At 43.3% G+C, this 23,999-nt stretch overlaps 1 protein-coding gene across 6 annotated transcripts in view; it reads left to right on the top strand.

The window, feature by feature from the left end:
- Window positions 1-23,999, top strand: part of dclk2 (doublecortin like kinase 2) — a 309,866-nt gene that overhangs the window by 241,199 nt on the left and 44,668 nt on the right. For 3 of the 6 annotated variants that reach the window (XM_033017708.1, XM_033017716.1, XM_033017747.1), the window contains 5 exons: window positions 2,062-2,170; window positions 3,593-3,650; window positions 7,153-7,212; window positions 10,112-10,231; window positions 22,967-23,113. In XM_033017708.1, coding sequence (XP_032873599.1) covers window positions 2,062-2,170; window positions 3,593-3,650; window positions 7,153-7,212; window positions 10,112-10,231; window positions 22,967-23,113 — 494 coding nt within the window. The remainder of the gene's footprint in view (window positions 1-2,061; window positions 2,171-3,592; window positions 3,651-7,152; window positions 7,213-10,111; window positions 10,232-22,966; window positions 23,114-23,999) is intronic. The other 3 variants (XM_033017731.1, XM_033017725.1, XM_033017740.1) reach the window with 1 other exon arrangement.

Genomic DNA, 23,999 nt, shown 5'->3' with positions numbered 1-23,999 from the left:
ATGGAAGGCAAAAGTCTTAAAGTCTTTGTCTCTTCCCTCCTTGTTCTCCCTCTGCGTTGAGGCGATCCAAGCTTCCGATGTTGGGACCCCACCGGGTGATGGTAAGTAAGTCCCGCGGCTGAATCCGAGCTCCAAACGGGCTGGTTCAAACGCCACGGCCCGGGGTGGTCGAAGCTGCCGAAGCTGCCACCCTCCAGTCCAGCGGACGAAGCTGTTGTTGCGGGAGCTCCGGAGAACAAGTCACCAACCTGTGACCTGCAAGCTCCCGACGATGTCATCCACTGGGCCTGCGGTCGAGCCTCCGAGGCTCCAAAGTTGGGTCGCCGCCGCTGCAACGCCGCCACAGCCCCGAAGTCGGGTCGCCGCCGCAACGCCGCCACAGCCCCGAAGTCGGGACACTGCCGCCGCAACGCCACCACGGCCCCGAAGTCAGCCAGCCTCGCGTTGGTAAGTAAGTCCTGGCTTTGCCTCTGGAGCCTCGAGGTCGGTCCCAGTTGGAGGCCGCCAGCTCCGCCATTAGGCCTCAGCGCAGACGGAGACGGGGGATACGACTAGAAAAGGTCGCATCCCCCCGAAGGAAGAGACTAAAACAGTTTATCCCACCCCCCCACACATACACAACTAAAATAAAACTGAAATAAACTGTGACAACGGGACGAGAAAACAAAAAAAAAAGAAAAGACAAACGGACTGCAGGCGAGCCGCAGCTGCTAGGACAGCGCCGCCACTTCTGGGGTATTCCGCCACTATTCTGGCTCATTCCTCTGTGCCAGCATCATTTGACATACCACAACAAATGCATGTTGGTTATTAGGTGACAGGCAATAGCCAGTGACTATACTGATGATGACTGCAAATCTGATGGAACGGACCATCAATTTGTTGGATCAACACTTCTGATCGCTGGAGAAACCCTGCTGTAAAAGCCAGATAGAGTGTTAACATTCATGGTAAGTTTTTATGGGCATGAGTTGATCAAGGAGAGGCAACATAATTATGGATAGCTGATTTTTGCTGATAGATTAGAGTGTCATTGAACATTATCTACATGATCTCCAGAAAACATCCAATCAGGTTTCAACAAAAGACATCTGGCATAAATGAGAATGCATTGAATTGGACACATACTTTAGTTTCAGGTTGGAAACTGATCAGGATATTTTAAACATTTAAAGATTGTACTTGTATCTGCATTTGTGCTTCCTCTGGCAGCTCATTCCACATACCCATCTCCCTCTGCATTGAAAAAGTTGCACCTCCACTTTTACAACACTAGTGATGCATAATCTTTTATAGTCACAATTTTCTTTCCAGATATTTATCATATTTATATTTCTTTTAAGAAATTGCCTGTGCTAAAGAAATTTAAAAGTCAATTCAAGAAGTATGGAATACATTTTAAACAATGGAATGCAAATTATTTTACATTTTGCTGGAGCCTGACAATATAACTGAAATGACAAGTTTAGAATACTGTGTTAAATTTTTATTTTAATACCAAAGAAACCCCAAAACAATTTTTGGATCAACAAGCAATGACTCAACAAGGAGACCAGGGTATGACTGGGTTCTGTACACCTGATTAATTGTGTTAGTGTATAACAATGTGGTACTGTCGCACTACACAAGCCTCGGGTGTTACTAATACTGCAATGATTTCAATTATTGATAGACTGTTCCATTGTTAAAGTGGCTGGCACTGGCCTCAGTAATAAGTGTTGGCCTTCACAGTGTTTTATTATATTCTAGTTTGGTTAGCATTCAAAGCAGGGGGGATTATCAGAGCACTGTGTAACCACCCTTAGTTTAACCAGGTATGTTTGACTGATGTTAAACTGCTGATGCTGCATGTTAGTTTTAAATGTCATTGCAGTGGCTCTCAACCAATATATCAAAATAGTCAGGAGTCCAGTGTTGGGCATGCAAGTTACCTGTCCTGTCCTACGGAGTGACTAAGGGCTACATTACTGGGTTTGTTGGCTGAGAGTTGGTTTGCTTATCTTTCCAGTGAACTTGGAGGTTTGTCTACCAACACCAGAAATCTGTTTGCTCTTTATACAGGTCTGAATGGGAATAGATCCTTTCCAGTTTCGACAATTCTCGATAAGTATAAAGTTGGGAAGGTGATTGGAGATGGGAATTTTGCAGTCGTTAAAGAATGTGTGGAGAGGTTAGTATTATTACCTGTGTTATTGTAATTTTGCCAGAAACACCTCTGATATGATTCAACCCCTAAGCTAATTTACATGAAACTTTATCAAGGTTTTCACTGTATTTCTATTGATCACAAATATGTAATCCACACACTGAATATGTCATGTTGGGATTAGCATGGTATTAGATGCGATTCCAAAGTCGGATTCTTGTCCCTCTCTGCCATCCCGACATTCCCATTGGAATTGTTGGCACTTAGATTTCCAGGGCCAATGATATCATCATGTTTTAAACATCATATTTTGAAAAGGTAGCAAATAATGTCCCTTGCAATGTAACTGGAATAACACACAATTCATGATGCATCCTGGATCTGATGTTTTCCTTATACAATGCTTTGAACATTCCTTGAGAGTTGTCCAATGTGTTCCCAGAATTTAATTATAAAATGCTTCAATTTTATCAAAAATGTTTGCCTGTGCATGCATGAGTCCCAGAGACATAGTCTTTCTTATTTCGAGGAAGGGTTGAATCTGCAAATATCAACAGAATTATTCCTTAGCTGCTCCTTGTGGATTGTGGTTAAATTAACCATACTACAGCAGGGCCCTGCTAAAGCCAGTAAATGTGGATTCCTACACATACTGCTGCATTCAGGGACTCAGATCTTCAGTGGAAACCGTATTCAAGGGAAACACGAAACAGAGATTAGTATCTTGCAAGGATGGTTTCACCAAAAGATTAAAAAATACACCTACTTCATATCTTCACAACTCACCACATATTATCTCAGTACAATAGCACAGTTTAGCTGTCTGAATCTGATAAATGTACGTTTTATCAATTAGTATAGATTCAAGCTTCACACTGAGCTCGTGCTGAGCTCACTTAAAATTTGTTAATGTCTGAAGATGTGATGAGCCACAAACCAATTGTCACAGCTAAGAAGTGTACCTCTTTTAAAGAGGAGCTTCTGAGAAAATCCTCCTGGAAAATTATGCAGTCCCCTATCGATTAGTGACCATAATCAATAGTTAATGATTAGTAACAGATCCAGATCCAAACTCATAGAGCCTACTCACATAAGGGTGGTGGGTGTATGGAACAAGCTGCCAGTGGAGGTAGTTGAGGCTGGGACTATACCAACGTTTAAGAAACAGTTAGACAGGTACATGGATAGGAGGGATATGGCCCAAACGCAGGCAAGTCGGACTAATGGGGCCGAAGGGCCTGTTTCCACACTGTATCATTCTATGATTCTATGACTCAAAATCTTCTAATTTTAATAACAGTAAAGCTGGCTGGTAGGATAGGGAGTGTCTATGGACATGGAGAAATCTTCACGTTGAGAGAAGAAAAATACCTCAAGCTGTTCTTTGAGACTGAAAATTATTTTTGTACCACAAATAAGAAACTTATTTACCTGTATCTTACCCAGATCCAGTGGCAAAGAGTTTGCATTGAAGATAATTGACAAGGGCAAGTGCAGTGGTAAGGTAAGAAGATATCCTCTTGGCTATTGCTTCATTGTTCCTCACTAAATTTTGGAATGTGCAATTGGTATTCTTCATGCACTTTCATGGAGTTAGGACTCTTGTGTACAATGCAACAAGGGAAGAAATGGGCATGATGCCGCATATATTCTAGAATTTGCTTAATTAACTTCAGGGGTCAGAGTGAAATATCCCATCTGTCCTGCACTAACTTACCCAAGAGTTTTATTCTGTATTTTTAGTATGTCTCATCCCTAAAATTCTGTGGCTTCTAATACGTAGGGAGGCAATGGGTGTCATAGGGTTCAATTGCAGGTGGTCCCTGTGAGACTACTCCACAGAAGAGCTACACTTTTCTGGCCCGCCACTTATACAGTTGCATGCTTATTTGGCTGTCAATGGACAATAATGCAAGCAAATTGTATCCAAAGGAAACCAGTGACCATTTAATTACATCCAACACTTCCCAGTTCCTGCTCATTGCTTATTGAGAGCAGGCCATCAGTGGATTTGATTGCCCTGTGGCTGCACTAATACTTTGCCACAACTGTAATGCTTTGGCTTCATCTCCATCCAGTGAACGGATGAAGATGTAGATGGTAACGAGGCCTCTGTTTTAAAACAGCTGGAATTTATTAAATCATTGTATAATTGAGTTTTTTAAACGGAGAAAAATATATTTGATATCATAAAACCTGAAAATGTACAACATAGGGGAAACCTTTGATGTCACTGCCAGTCAAAATAGAGCTCCAATGCCTTACCCCACCTTCCATCATTCATCCATTATCCTTAATGTTATGGATCTTCATAGGTTTTAGCAGCAGAAACAAGCCATTTGGCCCATCATGTTTACTCTGCCATTCAATCATGGCTGATCTATCTTTCACTCTCAACCCCATTCTCCTGCTTCATCCCTATATCCCATGACACTAATCAAGAACCTGTCAATATTTTCCTTGGAAAAATATCTATTGACTTGGCCTCCACAGCCGTCTGTAGCAATGAATTCCACAGATTCACCACACTCTGACTAAAGATCTTCAACTATTCATCTAAATATTTTTTAAATTGGTGAGCGTTTCAGCTTCTGCCATCCTAAAAGCAATGAGTTCCAGATTTCTACCCCTCTGGGTGAAAAATGTTTTCTTCTTCTCTCCAATTCTTGCATTCATTTACTTTATAACTATGCTTCCTAGCTTTTGACTCCTCTGCTAAGGCAAACAGGTCCTTCCTATTTACCCTTTCTAAGCCTCTCATAATTTCATACACTATTAACTCTTACTTCAGCCTACTCTTTCAAAACAAAACTATCATATCCAGCCTATTCTCTTTGCTGCAGTGTTCCAGTCCCATCAACATGCTCACATGTCCTGTACAATGTGGCAACCTGAACTGTATTTGGTAAAGCTATTGTATACAGTTTTCACATAATCCTGTTCTTGCATTCTGTGCTTTGGCCAGTAAAAAAAATGGAGTCCTTTTATCTTTTTAGCCACTTTATTAACACGTTCTGCTATCATTAAGGGATTGTGGATGTACACTAGAAAGGTTGTTTTGTCCCTCCACACCACTCAGTAATTGTATATTCCTTTGTCTTGTTACATCTCCTTTCATGCTTGTCTGAACTAAACTCCATTTTCCCATCAGACTATATTGAACGCTGTTGTGATTTTCCAGAGATTTATAACATTATGGGGCATAGATAAATTTGACTGTCAATGTCTTTTTGCCTGGTGGGGGTTTATAAACTAGTGGACATAGGTTTAAGATGAGAGGGAAGAAATGTAAAGATCTTTTCACACAGAGGATGGTGGTTAGATGGAATGCGTTGTCAGATGAAATGGTTGAGGCTAATAATTACAATATTTCAAAGGCATTTGGACAGGTACTTGGAAAGGAAAGGAGTAGAGGGATTTGGACCTAAAACAAGCAAATGTATTCACATTTGGCATGGTTGAGTTAGGCTGAAGGGCCTGTTTTGAGTTGTCCAACATTGTGACTCATTAGTTAGATAAAGCATTGGTCCAAGTATTCAGCCCTGTGGAAATGAATTTATTAAAGAACAGTTCATTTCTTTGCTATTGATTCAATATCAATAAAGTATAATCAAGGTCATTTATTAAGCGAACTATTTTTTAATTAGAATTGAACCATTTCCTTAAAACGCAGTGTCAAATCAGTGTGTTGAATTATCTTCTGTGGTGCAAAATAAATCTTTATATTCACATATTCAGAAACGATGGCTATTTTCAAAATGCAAGTCCCACACAAGAAGCATGTCGAACCAGTTTTACAGACATTGTGCCCCATTCCTCTTAACATCCTGGGCATCAGGAAATTGAAGCAGTGCTTTGTCCAATGATATACCCATCATATTTTGCATAGGTGATGATGTCCATTTCGTTAATTAACAAGGTAAATTGGATATAAAGTTGAAAGTTTATCATCTTGTAAATAACACAGATTGAATTGAAGAGTAACTCAATAGTGAAAATAGTGAATTATGAATTAAAATGATCTCCACTCCAGAACGGCAAATAATGTTTAATTTAGTTTAGCGATCCACTCGTTCTATGATATTCCAGTTTTGTATACACTCCCTACACATTCTGGACAACTTACAGAGGCCAATTGATTTACAAACCCTCAAGTCTTTGGGATGTGGGAGGAAACCAGAACATTCATGAGGAGAACCATGTAGTCACAGGGAGAACGTGCAAACTCCACACAGACAGCGCCCGAGGTTAGGATCAAACCTGGGTCTCTGCCTTTTGTGAGGCAGCAGCTCTTCCACTGTGCCACTGAGGTGTATAATATAATTATTACATATTTTGATTCACCTATTTCATAATGACATAGAAGGAAACCATTTGACCCATCAAGTTTGTGCCAGTTTCTGGAGTAATCCTCTTCCCTCACTTATTTTCCTGTAACCTATTTTCACTCAAATGTCCATGAATACTTCACTGATTCTCCTTTCACATACTATGGATAATTTATAGCAGCTAATTAACCTACTAACTAGCACATCAAATCGCCCAGATGGGAACGGCACCATCACAGGTAGAATGAGCACCACCGACATCACCAGAGGTCAGGATTGAACCCAGGTCGCTGAAGCTGTGAGGTAGAAGTTCTACCTGCTCAGTCACTATGCTACCCAACCTAGGCATAAGAATGGTAGACACAACCAGCATCTGCAGTTCTTTCCTACACTAGGCATAAGAATGTTCTAGCTGAGATAAGTACACTTTAAATGAAAATATTGATCTGTTGAGAAGCAAGGTTCGGTACAGCGTGGAAGATTTATTTGGTATTTAGAAAATGTCTGTTCCAAAATCCATTAAAAAAATTCTTCAGGTTTTATTTCGGGGACATGGAAATTTTTGGAAATGGGTGAATTTCTAGAATATAAGCCTTGTTTTGAATTATTGTATTGAGGCACTGAAAATTTGCATTCATCTGAAAATTGAATGCTCTATCTACTCCTACCTCAAAATAGGCTGAAGAACGAGGGATTACAGAGCCAGAGATCCCTGAAAGCAACAGGAGAGATGATGAGGTTGGTTAAGGAAGTGCATATAAAAGTTGACCACAGTTCGTATCTGTTTCAGAGTTGTCCATGCATTGTGTGGAAGGTCTACTGCAGGCCCTGATTCCTTAGGGTCAGTGAAGAGGTCCTTGACCAGGGTGTTGTAGTTGTCCAATTGAGACCACCGTTAGTAAACAAGGTGTAACAACAACTAGTATCTCTTCCAATCTGCTGTCTTTGACTTGAGTTACAATCCTGCATTGAATCAGATGTGTTAAATCCCCAATCAGGTGAATTGGACACAAAGAATTCCATTCTCCTGTCTGGATTGCAGTCGAGGACATTAATAGGATCTTGCCAGGGCAAGAAATGTTAGATATAATGAAAGATTGGCTCCATCTAACCAAGGTTTTCAATGGACAAAGAAGGCTTAATGGGAGTTTTAACAGAGCTGCATAAATCTATGAGAGGCGTAGAACATGTGGGCAGAAAGGAACAATTTCTGATATTTGGCAGTTCATTAATAGGAATAAGTGATTATTAAAAGATGAGAAAGTATTTGGGCAAAACAGCTTTCGGCAAAGAATGGTAGTTGTGTCGAACTCGCTGCTTGAAAGGGGAGTGGCAGCAGGAACCCTTATCACATTTAAAAGTCCAAATGACAAGTGACATCCCAAAACCTACAGGGCAATATGCTGAGCGGGGTGGGATTAGCCTAAATACCTTGTTTTTAACCTGCTTCCATGTCATAACTTCGTTTTCTATGTCATAACTTTGTATTATGCGGCAAACCTACATCATAAAATATAGGTACAAATTAATGATGTCATCCAGCTCCCTGATGCTTTGCCTGCTGGGAATGTGTATTTGTAATTTATATGCGATCCACAAAATTGTGCCACATCTAAACTCTACCAAAATGGAGTTTCAGTTGATGTTTTATCTCAAGCAATCTGTGCTGCTTTACATAATCATAATAATCTGTTGCTGAAAATACACAACTGGTCGGGCAGCATCTGTGAAGGGGGAAAGAATGTCAACATTTTAACTTGACTTCTTTCTAACTGAACTGAAAAAATAAGGGATTGAACGGCGTTTAAACATATATAAATGTAGAGAGAGTTAGGAGGGGAGAAAATAATAACTGGCCCTCGATCTTCTGGAAAGCAGGAGTGAAAGTCAAACATGTATGCTAAAGGAGCAAGAAACACAAGATAAGGTATAAGAGGTAGAGGAATCCTGATGTTTGCTAATTTTTAAAAAATGGGACGTGTTGGTTATCTGAAATTGCTGCACTGAATTTTGAGTTCAAAGGGTGGGAAAGTGGCTGATCAAAGAAATGCTGTTTCTCAAACGTTTAAGTTTCAGGAGCAATAAAGGAGTGATATATGTTCAAGGTGGAAAGAACCAGAAAATAAATTGACAAGGCATCTGGAAATGTATGGTTACACTTGCAGGCTGAACAAATGCATTTGTGCAAAGCAGCATCTAATCTGCTTTTCATTTTACACTTTTCAAAGCAAAATGCATCAAGGACAATGCAATGCAGTATTGTAATTTGGAAGAATAAAAGTGTGCTTTGGAGGCCCTGAAGGATGGGGAGGGAGTAAATAAAAAGGTGGATGTGACATCTTTGCAAAATCACCGGTAGGAGCAGTGAAGGAGGGAGACATGTTGAGGCTTTTTGAAGAGTTGGAGTGGACCAGAATGTCATGGAGGAACAATCCTATGGATAGTTAAGGGGCTGTCCCACTTGGGCGACCTAAGTGGCGAGTTTAGAAGAGTTTGAAAAAATGACATGTTGAAGACCTCCTTCGACTATGTAGAAGACCTCCTTCGACTAGCTACGACCAGCTTCGGGAAAATTGGACACCGAATAGTGGAGAGTGAAGACGACCTCCTTCGATCTCCTTCGACCTCCCTTCGACTATGATGAAGACTATCTACAACTACCTTTGACTACCTTAGATTGCCTATGACTACATGCCGATCTACTACGACCTATTATGACCTACTACGACTAAAACTACGAGGAAACAAGTTATCGATTTTTTCCATGGCGACCTTTTTTTACTCGCGGGCATTTTTTAACATATTGAAAAAAACGCCGCAACCTAGCTGAGACCTCGAGTATGCGGAGACCACTCTCAAGCATGAAGGAAAGTTACGAAGACCTCCTACGACCTCGTGTCGACCATGCTGCGAGTATGAGTCGAGGCCAAACTCGCCAGAACTAGCGGATTAGGTCGCCCAGGTGGGACAGCCCCTTTAAAACGGGAGGAAAAAATTGGTTTGATGGTAACACCACCTGGAGGTGGGCCAGGGGGAGCATTTTGATTCATCATATATGGAGGCTGGTGGCTTCGAAGGTGTGGGCAAGGGAATCTAAGAAAGTTCCAGGAATGAGAGGAAGAAATGAGAAGAAAACATGGAAAATGTGACAGAAAATGATGTCATCCATGGTGAAGAAGATTGTTCATTTGGGATGTTTATCAGAAGCACTGATGTGAGAATGGATATTATCAGAGCAAATGCAATTGAGGCTGAGAAACTGAGAGACAGAAAGCGTGATGGAAGAAAGTATAATCAACCTTACCAGTTAGCATATTATAGACAATGTTCAATGGACAATGGCGACAGAGATAAAAGAAAGGGAAAGAGCTGAGAATGGGCATCGTGCACCCAACACAGGAGGTGGAGATTGAAAACAAATTAGATGAAATGTTCCTTCATGAGAGAAGGGCAATGGATCAAAAAATCTTGTATTGTGCTAGAGATCAGATGTAGGGAGAAAAGCAGATGGAGAGATATAGCAGAAACATTATTTGAAGTGAATCAAATTTGGATACTTGCTGCATTCACCAAAAAGAAGCCTGGTCAATGTTGTTATTTTATTGCTGGTGAGATTTAATTTGTACTCTGATTTTAGGAGCATTTAATTGAAAACGAGGTGGCAGTCCTACGGAAGGTTAAGCATCCTAATATCATCATGTTAATTGAAGAGATGGATACACCAACAGAACTCTACTTGGTCATGGAACTCGTCAAGGTAGGAAGGATCGGTGAGGCTGTAAGTGAATGTGCTGAGGAATGAATATAATTCAGTTGAACACTTTGATAGTGTTCTAGATGTAACTAAATTAAGGCGCATGTTGCAATCAAAAGCGCTTGAACAATTGGTTGGGAAGAAAGCCAAACTGTAAGAAAGACGAAAGCAAGATTTCCTCTCCATGTATGCAGTCTCTAATAGTGGTGCGCATCAAATCCCACCCTAAAAAGATAGTAGCATCTGCAATGGTCATCCCTGACTAGCTCGGCAGAAATAGAAATGCAAACAACAGATGGGGAATAAATAAACGGGGCAAAAGTTGGTATCATCTCGTTCTTGCATATTAAATTCATATAAAGGCTAGAAACTGAGGCCAGAAATTTACCACCTTGATTCTTTTCAGACTGAAATACCAGATATTTAATTTCAGTTTGATCAGGAGCGTGTACCATCATCAGTGGCTCTGCAGAAATTATGTGATGAGGATCTCATTCCTGCCAGCTGCACACAATTTTCCACTATTACATGAATTAGCACCATTTGAAATTATATAGCATATACTTTTGTCAATAGTGTGCAATACTTAAGTTATAGAATAACCTAAAATGTGAGGAGACCTTATCCAGTACATGATCCACAATGTTTCTGTATTTCAGTGTGGGTTGTGAAACAGCCATCAAACCTGTGAGACAGACATTAAAACTATGCAAGGAATATAAAACCTGCATCAAGGCACTGCTTATTTGACTAATGTCCAAAAGATTCTTTAGTTCGACACAGCTTTAATATCTTTTGGGTTTGTCAATGTAAAACTAAATTGCCAACCCTGCCCCCACCCCTACATTCTGCTCCTCAATAGCCATCTCCCCACTCCCTATAATCCACCCACCCTCCATCTTTGAAATCTCAGAAAAAAAACAAAGAAGATTACTTTAAATTCATGACATGAACCTGGGAAGAGGGGATGGACCTGCATGGTCTGGTTACTGACTACTTGGGCACAGATGTAACTGATCTGCTTGTTGTTTTAAAAAGCTTCCACGTTATTTATAGCAGCAGGTTGTAAATTTGACTTATCAATCCCAGCCCAAGTCTTTAAGAAGGAACTGCAGATGCTGGAAAATCGAAGGTACACAAAAAAGCTGGAGAAACTCAGCGGGTGCAGCAGCATCTATGCAGCGAAGGAAATAGGCAACGTTTCGGGCCGAAACCCTTCTTCAGACTGATTGGGGGTGGGGGGGGCGGGGACAAGAAAGGAAAAAGGAGGAGGAGCCCGAAGGGATGGGAGGAGACAGCAGGGGGACTGAGGAAGGGGAGGAGATAGCAAGGACTAACAAAATTGGGAGAATTCGATGTACATGCCCCCAGGATGCAGACTCCCCAAGCGGAATATGAGATGCTGTTCCTCCAATTTCTGGTGCTGCTCGCTGTGGCCATGGAGGAGACCCAGGACAGAGAGGTCGGAGACGGAGTGGGAGGGGGAGCTGAAGTGCTGAGCCACCGGGAGGTCAGCTTGGTTATTGCGGACCGAGCGGAGGTGTTCGGCGAAACGATCGCCCAACCTCCGCTTGGTCTTACCGATATAGATCTGCTGACATCTAGAGCAGCGGATGCAATAGATGAGGTTGGAGGAGGTGCAGGTAAACCTCTGTCGCACCTGGAACGACTGTTTGGGTCCTTGAACGGAGTCGAGGGGGGAGGTAAAGGGACAAGTGTTGCATCTCTTGCGGTTGCAAGGGAAAGTGCCCGGGGAGGGGGTGGTACGAGAGGGAAGGGAAGAATTGAAAAGGGAGTTATGGAGGGAGCGGTCTTTGCGGAAGGCAGATATGGGGGGAGATGGGAAGATGTGGCGAGTGGTGGGGTCACGTTGGAGGTGGCAAAACTGACGGAGGATTACTTTTTGTATGTGACGGCTGGTGGGGTGAAAGGTGAGGACTAGGGGGACTCTGCCCTTGTTGCGAGTGGGGGGATGGGGAGAGAGAGCAGTGTTGCGGGGTATGGAAGAGACCCTGGTGCGAGCCTCATCTATGGTGGAGGAGGGGAACCCCCGTTCCCTGAATAATGAGGACATTTCAGATGTCCTGGTGTGGAACGCCTCATCCGTGGAGCAGATATAACAATTACAGCACGGAAACAGGCCATCTCAACCCTTCTAGTCCGTGCCGAACACATAATCTCCCCTAGTCCCATATACCTGCGCTCAGACCATAACCCTCCATTCCTTTCCCATCCATATAACTATCCAATTTATTTTTAAATGATAAAAACGAACCTGCCTCCACCACCTTCACTGGAAGCTCATTCCACACAGCTACCACTCTCTGAGTAAAGAAGTTCCCCCTCGTGTTACCCCTAAACTTCAGTCCCTTAATTCTCAAGTCATGTCCCCTTGTTTGAATCTTCCCTACTCTCAGTGGGAAAAGCTTATCCACGTCAACTCTGTCTATCCCTCTCATCATTTTAAAAACCTCTATCAAGTCCCCCCTTAACCTTCTGCGCTCCAAAGAATAAAGCCCTAACTTGTTCAACCTTTCTCTGTAACTTAGTTGCTGAAACCCAGGCAACATTCTAGTAAATCTCCTCTGTACTCTCTCTATTTTGTTGACATCCTTCCTATAATTGGGCGACCAAAATTGTACACCATACTCCAGAATTGGCCTCACCAATGCCTTGTACAATTTTAACATTACATCCCAACTTCTATACTCAGATGCGGCATAGACAGAGGAATTGGGAGTAGGGGATGGAGTCCTTACAGGAAGCAGGGCGGGAAGAAGTGTAGTCCAGATAGCCATGGGAGTCAGTGGGTTTATAGTGGATGTCGGTCAGAAGTCTATCACCTGCAATGGAGATAGTGAGGTCAAGGAATGGTAGGGAAGTGTCGGAAATGGTCCAGGTGTATTTGAGTGCCGGATGGAAGTTAGTGGTGAAGTGGATGAAGTCAGTCAGTTGTGTGCGGGTGTCGTCGATGTAGCGGAGGTAGAGGTCGGGGATGGGGCCCTGGTATGTATTGAACAAGGATTGCTCGACGTAACCGACAAATAGGCAGGCATAGCTGGGGCCCATGCGTGTGCCCATAGCTACGCCTTGTATTTGGAGGAAATGGGAGGAGTCAAACGTGAAGTTATTGAGGGTAAGGACGGAGGAGAGTCAGTGGCTGGGTATAGGTTGCTTCTCTGGTCGAGGAAGAACCGGAGGGCTTTGAGACCATCCTGGTGGGGGATGGAGGTGTAGAGTGACTGGACGTCCATGGTGAAGATGAGGGGGTGAGGGCCTAGAGAATGGAATGCGCGGAGACGACGGAGAGTGTCTGAGGTGTCTTGAACATAGGTAGGAAAGGATTTAACCAAGGGGGATAGGATGGAGTCAAGGTATTTGGAAATGAGTTCGGTGGGGCACGAACAGGCAGAGACAATGGGTCTTCCGGGACAGTCAGGTTTGTGGATTTTGGGGAGAAGGTAAAATCGGGCCGTGCGGGGCTGGGGAACGATGAGGTTGGAGGCTCGGTCGGATAGGGCATTGGAGTTGATGAAGCCGGTGATGGTGCTGGAGATGGTGGCCTCCTCCTACTTACCCCTGGACCATGACCCCACTGACGAGCACCAGGCCACCACGCGATCGTTTCGCCGAACACCTCCGCTCGGTCCGCAATAACCAAGCTGACCTCCCGGTGGCTCAGCACTTCAACTCCCCCTCCCACTCCGTCTCCGACCTCTCTGTGCTGGGTCTCCTCCATGGCCACAGTGAGCAGCACCGGAAATTGGAGGAACAGCACCTCATATTCCGCTTGGGGAGTCTGCATCCTGGGGGCATGAACATCGAATTCTCCCAATTTTGTTAGTCTTTGCTATCTCCTCCCCTTCCTCAGTTCCCCTGCTGTCTCCTCCCATCCCTTCGGGCTCCTCCTCCTTTTTCCTTTCTTGTCCCCGCCCCCCCCCCCCCCCCCCCCCCCCCCCCCACCCCCAATCAGTCTGAAGAAGGGTTTCGGCCGAAACGTTGCCTATTTCCTTCGCTCCATAGATGCTGCTGCACCCGCTGAGTTTCGCCAGCCCAAGTCTTGCTTTGCTGAAGAATTGAAGTCAATTTTCCATGAAGAATTAAGGAATGTGTTTTGCCCATCAGGGCCAGGTTAGATAAGCTTGTGTACGTTAGGTTGATTGATGTTGTGCTTAACCCTAATTCACTTGGAAGGAACCAGAGGCAGAAAAGTGAGGTACTATTGCCTTTTCCCATTGTTATCACTGTGTACAGATCTGATTCCATTTGGCAGTACACCCCCCTTGATCAGTTAGCAACATTGACATTTGGATGTACCTTAATGTATATGCCTCTCTGCTTTCGGAAGGCTCTTTACTGTAATTCTTTCTATGGAGCAGGAGCACCAGCCTTATATCCATCCTATCAACCTACAAAATCTTAAAGGAGACAGAAAATTCAATCCAACTCTTGTTTTTGGAAATTAGGTTGCAGCATTAAAATATCCTGCGGCACTCCTTCAACTGCTCCTTTCCATTTGATCAGGCAAATAGTATTGCACATTCCTGCTGAGAGAATTCAGAGGTCTTGCTTTTAGGTAACTGCTCTTCATTTATCTGGGATTTGTAGATTAAGTGAAATCATCACATATTTTGTACGAGAGAATTATAGTATCCAGAGGTAGACAAAAGTGCTGGAGAAACTCAGCGGGTGCAGCAGCATCTATGGAGCGAAGGAAATGGGCAATGTTTCGGGCTTAAACCCTAGTTCAGAAGTCAATGTCATCTATAATTGTGGGAGCCTGGTTCTGACCCACAGTTTTGGTGTTCGAACACGGTGGAGAAAACCAGGTGTGGATCTGTTCCTCAACGTTAAAAGAATCCAATATTTTCTTCTTTTAATAATCCATTCTCACAATACAATACCTTTTATTATCATTTGAACCTCACATGAGGTTCAAACGAAATTTGGTTTCTGCAGCCATACAAAAAAAGAACCAAGACACACACCAACACAATTCAATTCACATAAACATCCATCACAGTGAGCCCTCCTCACTGTGATGGAAGGCAAAACTTAAACATATCTCTCCCCTGCACTCCCCTCTCCCCCCCATGTCAGAGTCAAAGACAGAGTCAAAGCCCCCGGTGGGCGATGTTAAATGTCCCGCAGCCATTAAAGCCACGCCGGGTGATGCAAGGCCACACACCGGGTCTTGGTGTTGGAGTCCCGGCGGGCTCTTGGTGTTGGAGCCCCGGCGGGCGCTCACAAAGTCCCGCGGCCATTCCAAGCCGCGTGGGGCGGTGATGTAGGCCCCGCTCCAGGTAATCTTCAACCCCGCAACTCGGGCGGGAGAAGTCGCCGCTGCGGAAGCCCCGAAAAGCGGTCTCCCTCCAGGGACCCGCGGGCTCCCGGCATTACCGTCCACAGACCTGCGGTAGGATCTTCCGAAACTCCAGGTGTCGGGTCACAGCAGCGCTCCACCACAGCTCCACCCGCTCCGGACTCGGCCAGCTCCGTGATGGTGAGTAAATCCGCAGCTCCGCGACTGGAGCCCCAGGTCATTCCTGTTGGAGGCCGCTCCACGTTGCAGCCCCAACGACAACGGAGACCCGACAAAGAAAAGGTCGGGTCTCCCGTGCAGGGGAAAGACCTTAAAGTTCCCCCACCCCACCCCACCCCCACACACATACCCCGACAAAAAAAACAATAAAAACTACATAGAACAAGACAGAAAACAATAAAAAGACAGACGGACTGCAGAGGCCACTGCTGACAAGAGTCGCGCCGCCCACGTTCTTTACAATGGATAATATATTAACAAAGAAAATCACTGAGGGATTATTTTCCAAGAATTAAATACAAATCTTGCTCAGTAACCGTGCTTTCAAATTAGAAGCGGCTAATTCTATGCGTAAATCTGTGAAAAGGTTTATGTTTAAATGTCACCGCCCCCACTGAAAATTGTTATGTACTTCAAGGCTGGATCTTGGGAGGTTACCGTAAAATGTAATTGTGTCCATCAATCAAAAGCCATTGGTAACAATATAAATATATCAAATAGCACCTGAGGGATGCCACCTAGTAACCACATCACTTTTAACTGATAAAAATTGCATCTATCTCATTAAAGATGTCTATTAAGAAGAATTATAAATATGACAGTGGTATGCACCCAGGTATTTTAAGTCCATTGCCCTCAGGATCCAATACTTATCTTCAATTATATGCTCAAATTTTTACAGCTAAACTCAATATTTATTACAAAATGCCCAAGGCAAAATGTGGAGATGTGATTCTGGTGTTGCATTGTAATGAAAATCAACATCCATCCCGTTGAGCAAAATATTTGTTTTCAAATCTCTTTACAACTGAGGAACAAAAACATATCTTGTTTCATTGACCATTCAGCAGAAAGTGACATTTGAAACATAATTTTAGTGAACTTGTGCATCAGTAAAATAACACGCAGTCAACTTCAGATGTATTGAATAAATACCAGTCCCCAGTTGCTCCTCTAGATTGCAGAAATAAAGAGGCTGTTCCCACTTGGGCGACCTAATCCACGAGTTCTGGCGAGTTTGTCCTCGACTCATACTTACAGCATGGTCGAAACGAGGTCCTAGGAGGTCTTTGTAACTCTCCTTCATGCTCGAGAGTAGTCCCCGTGTTCTCGAGGCCTCAGCTGGGTTGCGGCATATTTTTCAACATGTTGAAAAATGCCCACGAGTAAAAAAATGTCGCCTTGGAAAAATCGATACTTTTTTTACTGTTAGGTTTAGTCGTAGTAGGTCGGCATGTTAGTCGTAGGTAATCGAGGGTAGTCGAAGGTAATCGAAGGTAGTTGTAGATAGTCTTCATCATAGTCGAAGGGAGGTCGAAGGAGATAGAAGGAGGTCGTCTTCACTCTCCACTATTCGGTGTCCAATTTTCCCAAAGTTAGTCATAGCTAGTCGAAGCTAGTTTCAACATAGTCAAAGGAGGTCGAAGAAGGTCTTCTACATAGTCGAAGGAGGTCTTCAACATGACATTTTTTCAAACTCGCCAATTAGGTCGCCCAAGTGGGACAACCCCTTTAGTGATCATAGTGGGCAATATTGGCCGAAACAAAATTCAGACATTTTTTACTTAGCAGTCAAAATCCAGATTTAAATTCAGGTTACCATCACCACTACTGTTATCTCCTTTTAAAAAAAATTCTGAGTAAGAATTACCTGTGATCTAAACTTGATCCCAATTGTTACTTACATTGTAAAAAAACACAGCTTAAAATGTTCCGAAACTTAAAATTGTGATTCCTGTATTTTTATTTCTATTATTTACAGAAAAATTCAATGTTAGGCGAGTTACAGAATATTTCAGAAACTTGGTATAGAGATACAGTGCAGAAACAGGCCCTTCGGCCCACCAAGTCCGCACTGACAATGATCCCCACACATTAACACTACCCTATACACACTAGGGACAATTTGCATTTATACATATGGTACATTTATATCAAGCTAATTAATCTACAAAACGGTACGTCAAAGAAAACCCACGCAGTCACGGGGAGAACGTGCAAACTCCATACAGACAGCAGCCGTAGTTGGGATCGACCCCGGGTCTCCGGTGCTGTAGGTCAGCAACTCTACCGCTGCGCCACAGTGCACCGTATTCAACATATTTGATGAGTTAATATTGTTATATTGAAAGAGAGTGTAAATCAGCCAGTGCAACATTCTTGTAGAAGTGCCATGATATATTAATGAATCTGGTGCTGGCCATATCTAGGTTCACGGAGAGTCTGCGGTAAAGCATGGAGGATGAGCCTGGATATGGAATAGAATGCATCACTCCTTGTTATGTGTACTGACTGGTATTCTTTTCATTTAACTTCACTCAAGATGTCTCGACTTGTACAAACCCAATTTCCCCACCTATCTATATATTATTAAATCTCTGATCTTGACCGCTTTTGGCCCACTATGCTGCGATTTCTGACAGAATGCCGCCACCTACGGCCTTCATTTTTGGCCACCTCGCTTAGAGCCCCCCTCCGCCTTACGGGTGTGGAGGATTTTTCCCATCGATGACAATTCAGAGAGATATTAATGTTTTTTAAAAAATCACCATTTTCTCTGCTGCCCCTGCTGGAGGGAAGGGGAGGGACTATAAAACCAGGAAGTGGTGTGCCTCACTCAATCTCTGCAAGATGGACGAAGTCAAAGGTCACGTCTCTGAGCTCTGAATAACACTGAACAAATGTCTACACAACTGTGAGTACCCTTAATGTGGTTTGAAAATGAAAATATGGTTTGAAGTAAAAAGGCACTGCCTGCAAATGGTTGTTTGGGTGCTTTGGCTTGAAGTTGAAAGGCACTACTTACTGCAAATGGTGGCTTGGGAGCTTTGGCTTGAAGTTGAAAGGCACTACTTACTGCAAATGGTGGTATGCAGTTGAAAGGCACTACTTACTGCAAGCGGTGGCTTGGGAGCTTTGGCTTGAAGTTGAAATGCACTACTTACTGCAAATGGTGGCTTGGGTGCTTTGGCTTGAAGTTGAAAGGCACCACTTACTGCAAATGGTGGCATGAAGTTGAAAGAACTACTTACTGCAAATGGTGGCTTGGGTGCTTTGGCTTGAAGTTGAAAGGCACTACTTACTGCAAATGGTGGCTTGGGTGTTTTGCTGAAGTTGAAAGACACTACTTACTGCACATTGTGGCCTGGGTGCTTTGGTTTGAACTTGAAAGGCACTACTTACTGCAAATGGTTGCCTGGGTGCTGTGCTTGTAATTGAAAGGCACCATTTACTGCAAATGGTGGCGGGTGATTTGGCTGAAGTTGAAAGGCACTTCTTACTGCAAATGGTGGCTTGGGTGCTTTGGCTTGAAGTTGAAAGGCACTACTTACTGCAAATTGTGGCATGAAGTTGAAAGGCACTACTTACTGCAAATGGTGGCTTGGGTGCTTTGGCTTGAAGTTGAAAGGCACTACTTACTGCAAATGGTGGCTTGGCTGCTTTCGCTTGAGGTAGAAAGGCACTACTTACTGCAGATGGTGGCTTGGGTGCTTTGTTTGAAGTTGATAGGCAGTACTTACTGCAAATGGTGGCTTGGGAGCTTTGGCTTGAAGTTGAAAGGCACTACTTACTGCAAATGGTGGTTTGGGTGTTTTGCTTGAAGTTGTAAGGTACTACTTACTGCACATGGTGACTTGGGTGCTTTGGCTTGAAGTTGAAAAGCACTACTTACTGCAAATGGTGGCATAAAGTTGAAAGGCACTACTTACTGCAAATGGTGGCTTCGGTGCTTTGTTTGAAGTTGAAAGGCGATACTTGCTGCAAATGGTGGCTTGGGTTATTTAGTTTGAAGTTGAAAGGCACTACTTACTGCAAATGGTGGCTTCGGTGCTTTGTTTGAAGTTGAAAGGCGATACTTGTTGCAAATGGTGGCTTGGGTGCTTTGGCGAAGTTGAAAAGCACTACTTACTGCACATGGTGGCATAAAGTTGAAAGGCACTAACTGCAAATGGTGGCTTCGGTGCTTTGTTTGAAGTTGAAAGGCAATACTTAATGCAAATGATGGCTTGGGTGATTTGGCTTGAAGTTAAAAGGCACTTCTTACTGCGGTTGGTGGATTGGGTGCTTTGGCTTGAAGGTGAAAGGCACTACTTACTGCAAACGGTGGCATGCAGTTAAAAGGCACCACTTAATGCAAATGCTGGCTTGGGTGCTTTGGCTTGAAGTTGAAAGGCACTACTTACTGCAAATGGCAGCTTGGAGCTTTGGTTTAAAGTTTAAAAAATTCACCATTCTCTCTCCTGCCCCTGCTGGACTATAAAAGTGGTGTGCCTCAGTTTGAATTTGGCGGCCTTGCATCCTGCTTGAAGTGGTATGAAACTGCACTGAATTTGGTGGCCTTGCACCATGCTGAAAGTGGTATGAAACTGCACTTGAATTCGGTGGCGTTCCACCCTGTTTGAAGTGGTTGGAAACTGCACTTGAATTCGGTGGCCTTGCACCCTGCTCATAGTGGTGAGAAACTGCACTTGAATTTGGTGGCCTTGCACCCTGCTTGAAATGGAATTTCAAGGAATAGTCATGAGTCAACTGCCAGCCCACCAGCCGTGAGTGGGCAAGCAGGGTGGAACGCCACCGAATTCAAGTGCAGTTTCATACCACTTCAAGCAGGATGCAAGGCCGCCAAATTCAAGTGCAGTTTCATTCCACATCAAGCAGGGTCCAATGCCACCAAATTCAAATGCAGATTCATACCATTTCATGCAGGGTGAAACCACCATAAAACCACACAAAACACCAAACTCACAGTTCAGTAGACATTCAGCCACCATTTGCAGTAAGTAGTGTCTTTCAACTTCAAGCCAAAGCACCCAAACAACCATTTGCAGGAAGTGCCTTTTTACTTCAAACAAACCATATTTTCATTTTAAAACCACATTAAGGGTACTCACAGTTGTGTAGATATTGTTCAGTGTTATTCAGAGCTCAGAGAGACGTGAGCCTTGGCTTCATCCAACTTGCAGAGACTGAGTGAGGCACACCACTTCCTGGTTTTATAGTCCCTCCCCCTCCCTCCAGCAGGTGCAGCAGAGAGAATGGTGATTTTTTTAAACTTCAAGCCAAAGCTCCCAAGCCACCATTTGCAATAAGTACTGCCTTTCAATTTTAAACCAAAGCTCCCAAGCCACCATTTGCAGTAAGTAGTGCCTTTCAACTTCAAGCCAAAGCACCCAAGCCACCATTTGCAGTAAGTAGTGCCTTTCAACTTTATGCCACCATTTGCAGTAAGTAGTGCTTTTCAACTTGAAGCCAAAGCACCCAAGCCACCATTTGCAGTAAGAAGTGCCTTTCAACTTCAAGCCAAATCACCCGCCACCATTTGCAGTAAGTAGTGCCTTTCAACTTCAAGCCAAAGCACCCGCCACCATTTGCAGTAAGTAGTGCCTTTCAATTTCAAGCAAAGCACCCAAGCCACCATTTGCAGTAAGTAGTGCCTTTCAACTTCAAACAAAGCACCCAAGCCACCATTTGCAGTAAGTAGTGCCTTTCTACCTCAAGCGAAAACAGCCAAGCCACCATTTGCAGTAAGTAGTGCCGTTCAACTTCAAGCCAAAGCTCCCAAGCTACCATTTGCAGTAAGTAGTGCCTTTCAACTTCAAGCCAAAGCATCCACGCCACCATTTGCAGTAAGTAGTGCCTTTCAACTTCAAGCCAAAGCACCCAAACAACCATTTGCAGGCAGTGCCTTTTTACTTCAAACAAACCATATTTTATTTTAAAACCACATTAAGGGTACTCACATTTGTATAGACATTTGTTCAGTGTTATTCAGAGCTCAGAGAGACGTGATCCTTGACTTCATCCATCTTGCAGAGATTGAGTGAGGCACACCACTTCCTTGTTTCATAGTCCCTCCCCTTCCCTCCAGCAGGGGCAGCAGAGAGAATGGTGAATTTTTTAAAAACATTAATATCTCTCTGAATTGTCATCGATGGGAAAAATCCTCAGCACTCGTAAGGCGGAGGGGGGCTCTAAGCGAGGTGGCCAAAAATGACAGCTGTAGGTGGCGCGTTCTGTCAGAAATCGCAGCACAGTGGGCCAAAAGCGGTCAAGATCAGAGATTTAGTAATATAAGATAAGATAGATTGAAGCATTCTGAAACAAATATGAAATAATCTTAGGTATCTCCAAAAAAGCTGGAGAAACTCAGCGGGTGTAGCAGCATCTATGGAGCGAAGGATATAGGCAACGTTTCGGGCCGAAACCCTTCTTCAGACCCTTAAGTAAGAAATAATCTTACTTGGATGCCCTGAAATTAAAGCATATAATTAGTTAGTTATCTAATTGTAGCTAATTACAAAATTCAATTACTAGATCTAAACATCTATCCATTTCTTAAGAAAAGGTTAACATTTTTAAATAGCCTAAGTGTCCAAATACCATTAACACAAGAATTCACAATATAATATGATTTTTAAATCTCATTGTCATGAATTTATAGGCCAAATGGAAGCAATTTAATGGGCATTTTAATCATCTTGCGAGTGGGTTTTTGTGGAACGCGATCAATGGGAAGGTTGCGGTTGCAGTGAATCTGAACCCCATATCGGCAGGAAAAACACTGCCAGTTCGTATGGGGCCCAAATCACACTTTCGCCAATGAAATTTGGATTAAAGTCATCCTAAGAAGCAAGTTTATATGTAAAATGTAACTCATTTGAGAGATTATAAACAATAATCAGGGACAAAGATAGTAACCACATGGACAACTGCGGATTGATTAGGAAGAGTCAGCATAGATAAAGGCAAATGAAATCTGACTAACCTGATGGTGTTTTCCATGACATTGTACATATAGTCAACAATGGTAATATGGTATTTATAGGTTTCTAATGGATATTTATTAATGTGCCTGCTAATAAACTTGTTATCAAGGCTGAAGGCAAAGACAATAAGATGTTGCAGAGTATGGATAAAAAAATATCCAAGTAACAGGAAGAACAATAGAAAAGGGTTGATTATGCAGTAGAGGGATGCAGTGGAGTTCTGGAGAGGTAGATGCTAGAACTGTGGCTTTTGGAATGCTCTTGCACAGAGCCACAATGGACAAAATGGCCTATAACCAATCTGTGATTCTTGCAGAACTAAATCACAAGGACTTTGGATTTCATACCCTAAAAGGTGTTTTATGGCATTTCATGTGGCGGCACATGGCTCTCATCGTAATGTTGATATCATTCTTGCTCTCTCGGCAGGGTGGAGATCTTTTTGATGCCATAACGTCATCGACCAAGTACACTGAACGAGATGCCAGTGCAATGATGTACAACCTGGCTTCTGCTCTCAAATATCTCCACAGTCTTAACATTGTGCACAGAGACATCAAGCCAGAGAACTTGTTGGTATGTTTCCCAACTAAATACATATCAGATGATTTTATTCTTCCAACGTATGTGCAATTTGTGAGTACAACATGTCAGCACTAATGTTTATCTACAATTAAGACATCACATGAAATATTCCTTGTTAATGAACTCTGTGTGGAATTAATCTGATGTTAGCTGTAATAATTTATCATTGGATAGGCTTAGATGCGATAAATATATATTGAGCAATAATATTTGGTTTACATTTTATGATCCCTTTCTGGGAATTTAATGGGTCTGTCCCACATAGGTGACTTTTTATGCGACTGCAGGAAACTTTGCAGTCGCCACATGGTCGCCACATGTTCGCGGGTGGTTGCCAGGGAGCCGCCTTCATGGTCGTGAGGAGTTCCCACATTCTGGGAACTAGTCGCGGCCTCATTATGGTCACCGTGAATTTTACAACATGTTGAAAAATTAGCGGCGGCTAGAATGAAGCCGCCATGGAGAGTAGCGAGAATTCTCGAGCCGTAGGTGGGTCGCCAGGAGGTCCTAGTGGGTTGCCAGGATGTCGAAGGTTCTGGAAGGTTCTTGTAGGCTGTAGCCGGTGCTGACCGGTGAATTTCATTGGCTCATTGGGGGAAAGAAACGTAAGTAGTAGTTTTCAGAACAAAGAATAACCGACCAGTAATGTTCACCGAGCTTCACAGCCGTGTATCTCTGGCTTCTTAACAGTTGTCTCCACTCCTTCTCCCTCCTTCTCCCCCCCCCCCCCCCTCTTTTAAAGGACTTATCGTACATTGTGCTAGCCGTCTTAATTTACAGCGCCAACCTTCCTGTTCATCGCGGTGTGTGTCTGTATCACCTTTGCACCGTGTAAATTTCAGACAGCGCTCCCCCCGCTTGCCCTGGCCCCCACCTT

This window comes from Amblyraja radiata, chromosome 1 (genome assembly GCF_010909765.2).
Source record: "Amblyraja radiata isolate CabotCenter1 chromosome 1, sAmbRad1.1.pri, whole genome shotgun sequence".
Taxonomy (NCBI): domain Eukaryota; kingdom Metazoa; phylum Chordata; class Chondrichthyes; order Rajiformes; family Rajidae; genus Amblyraja; species Amblyraja radiata.
This window is presented reverse-complemented; position numbering and strand designations above follow the sequence as displayed.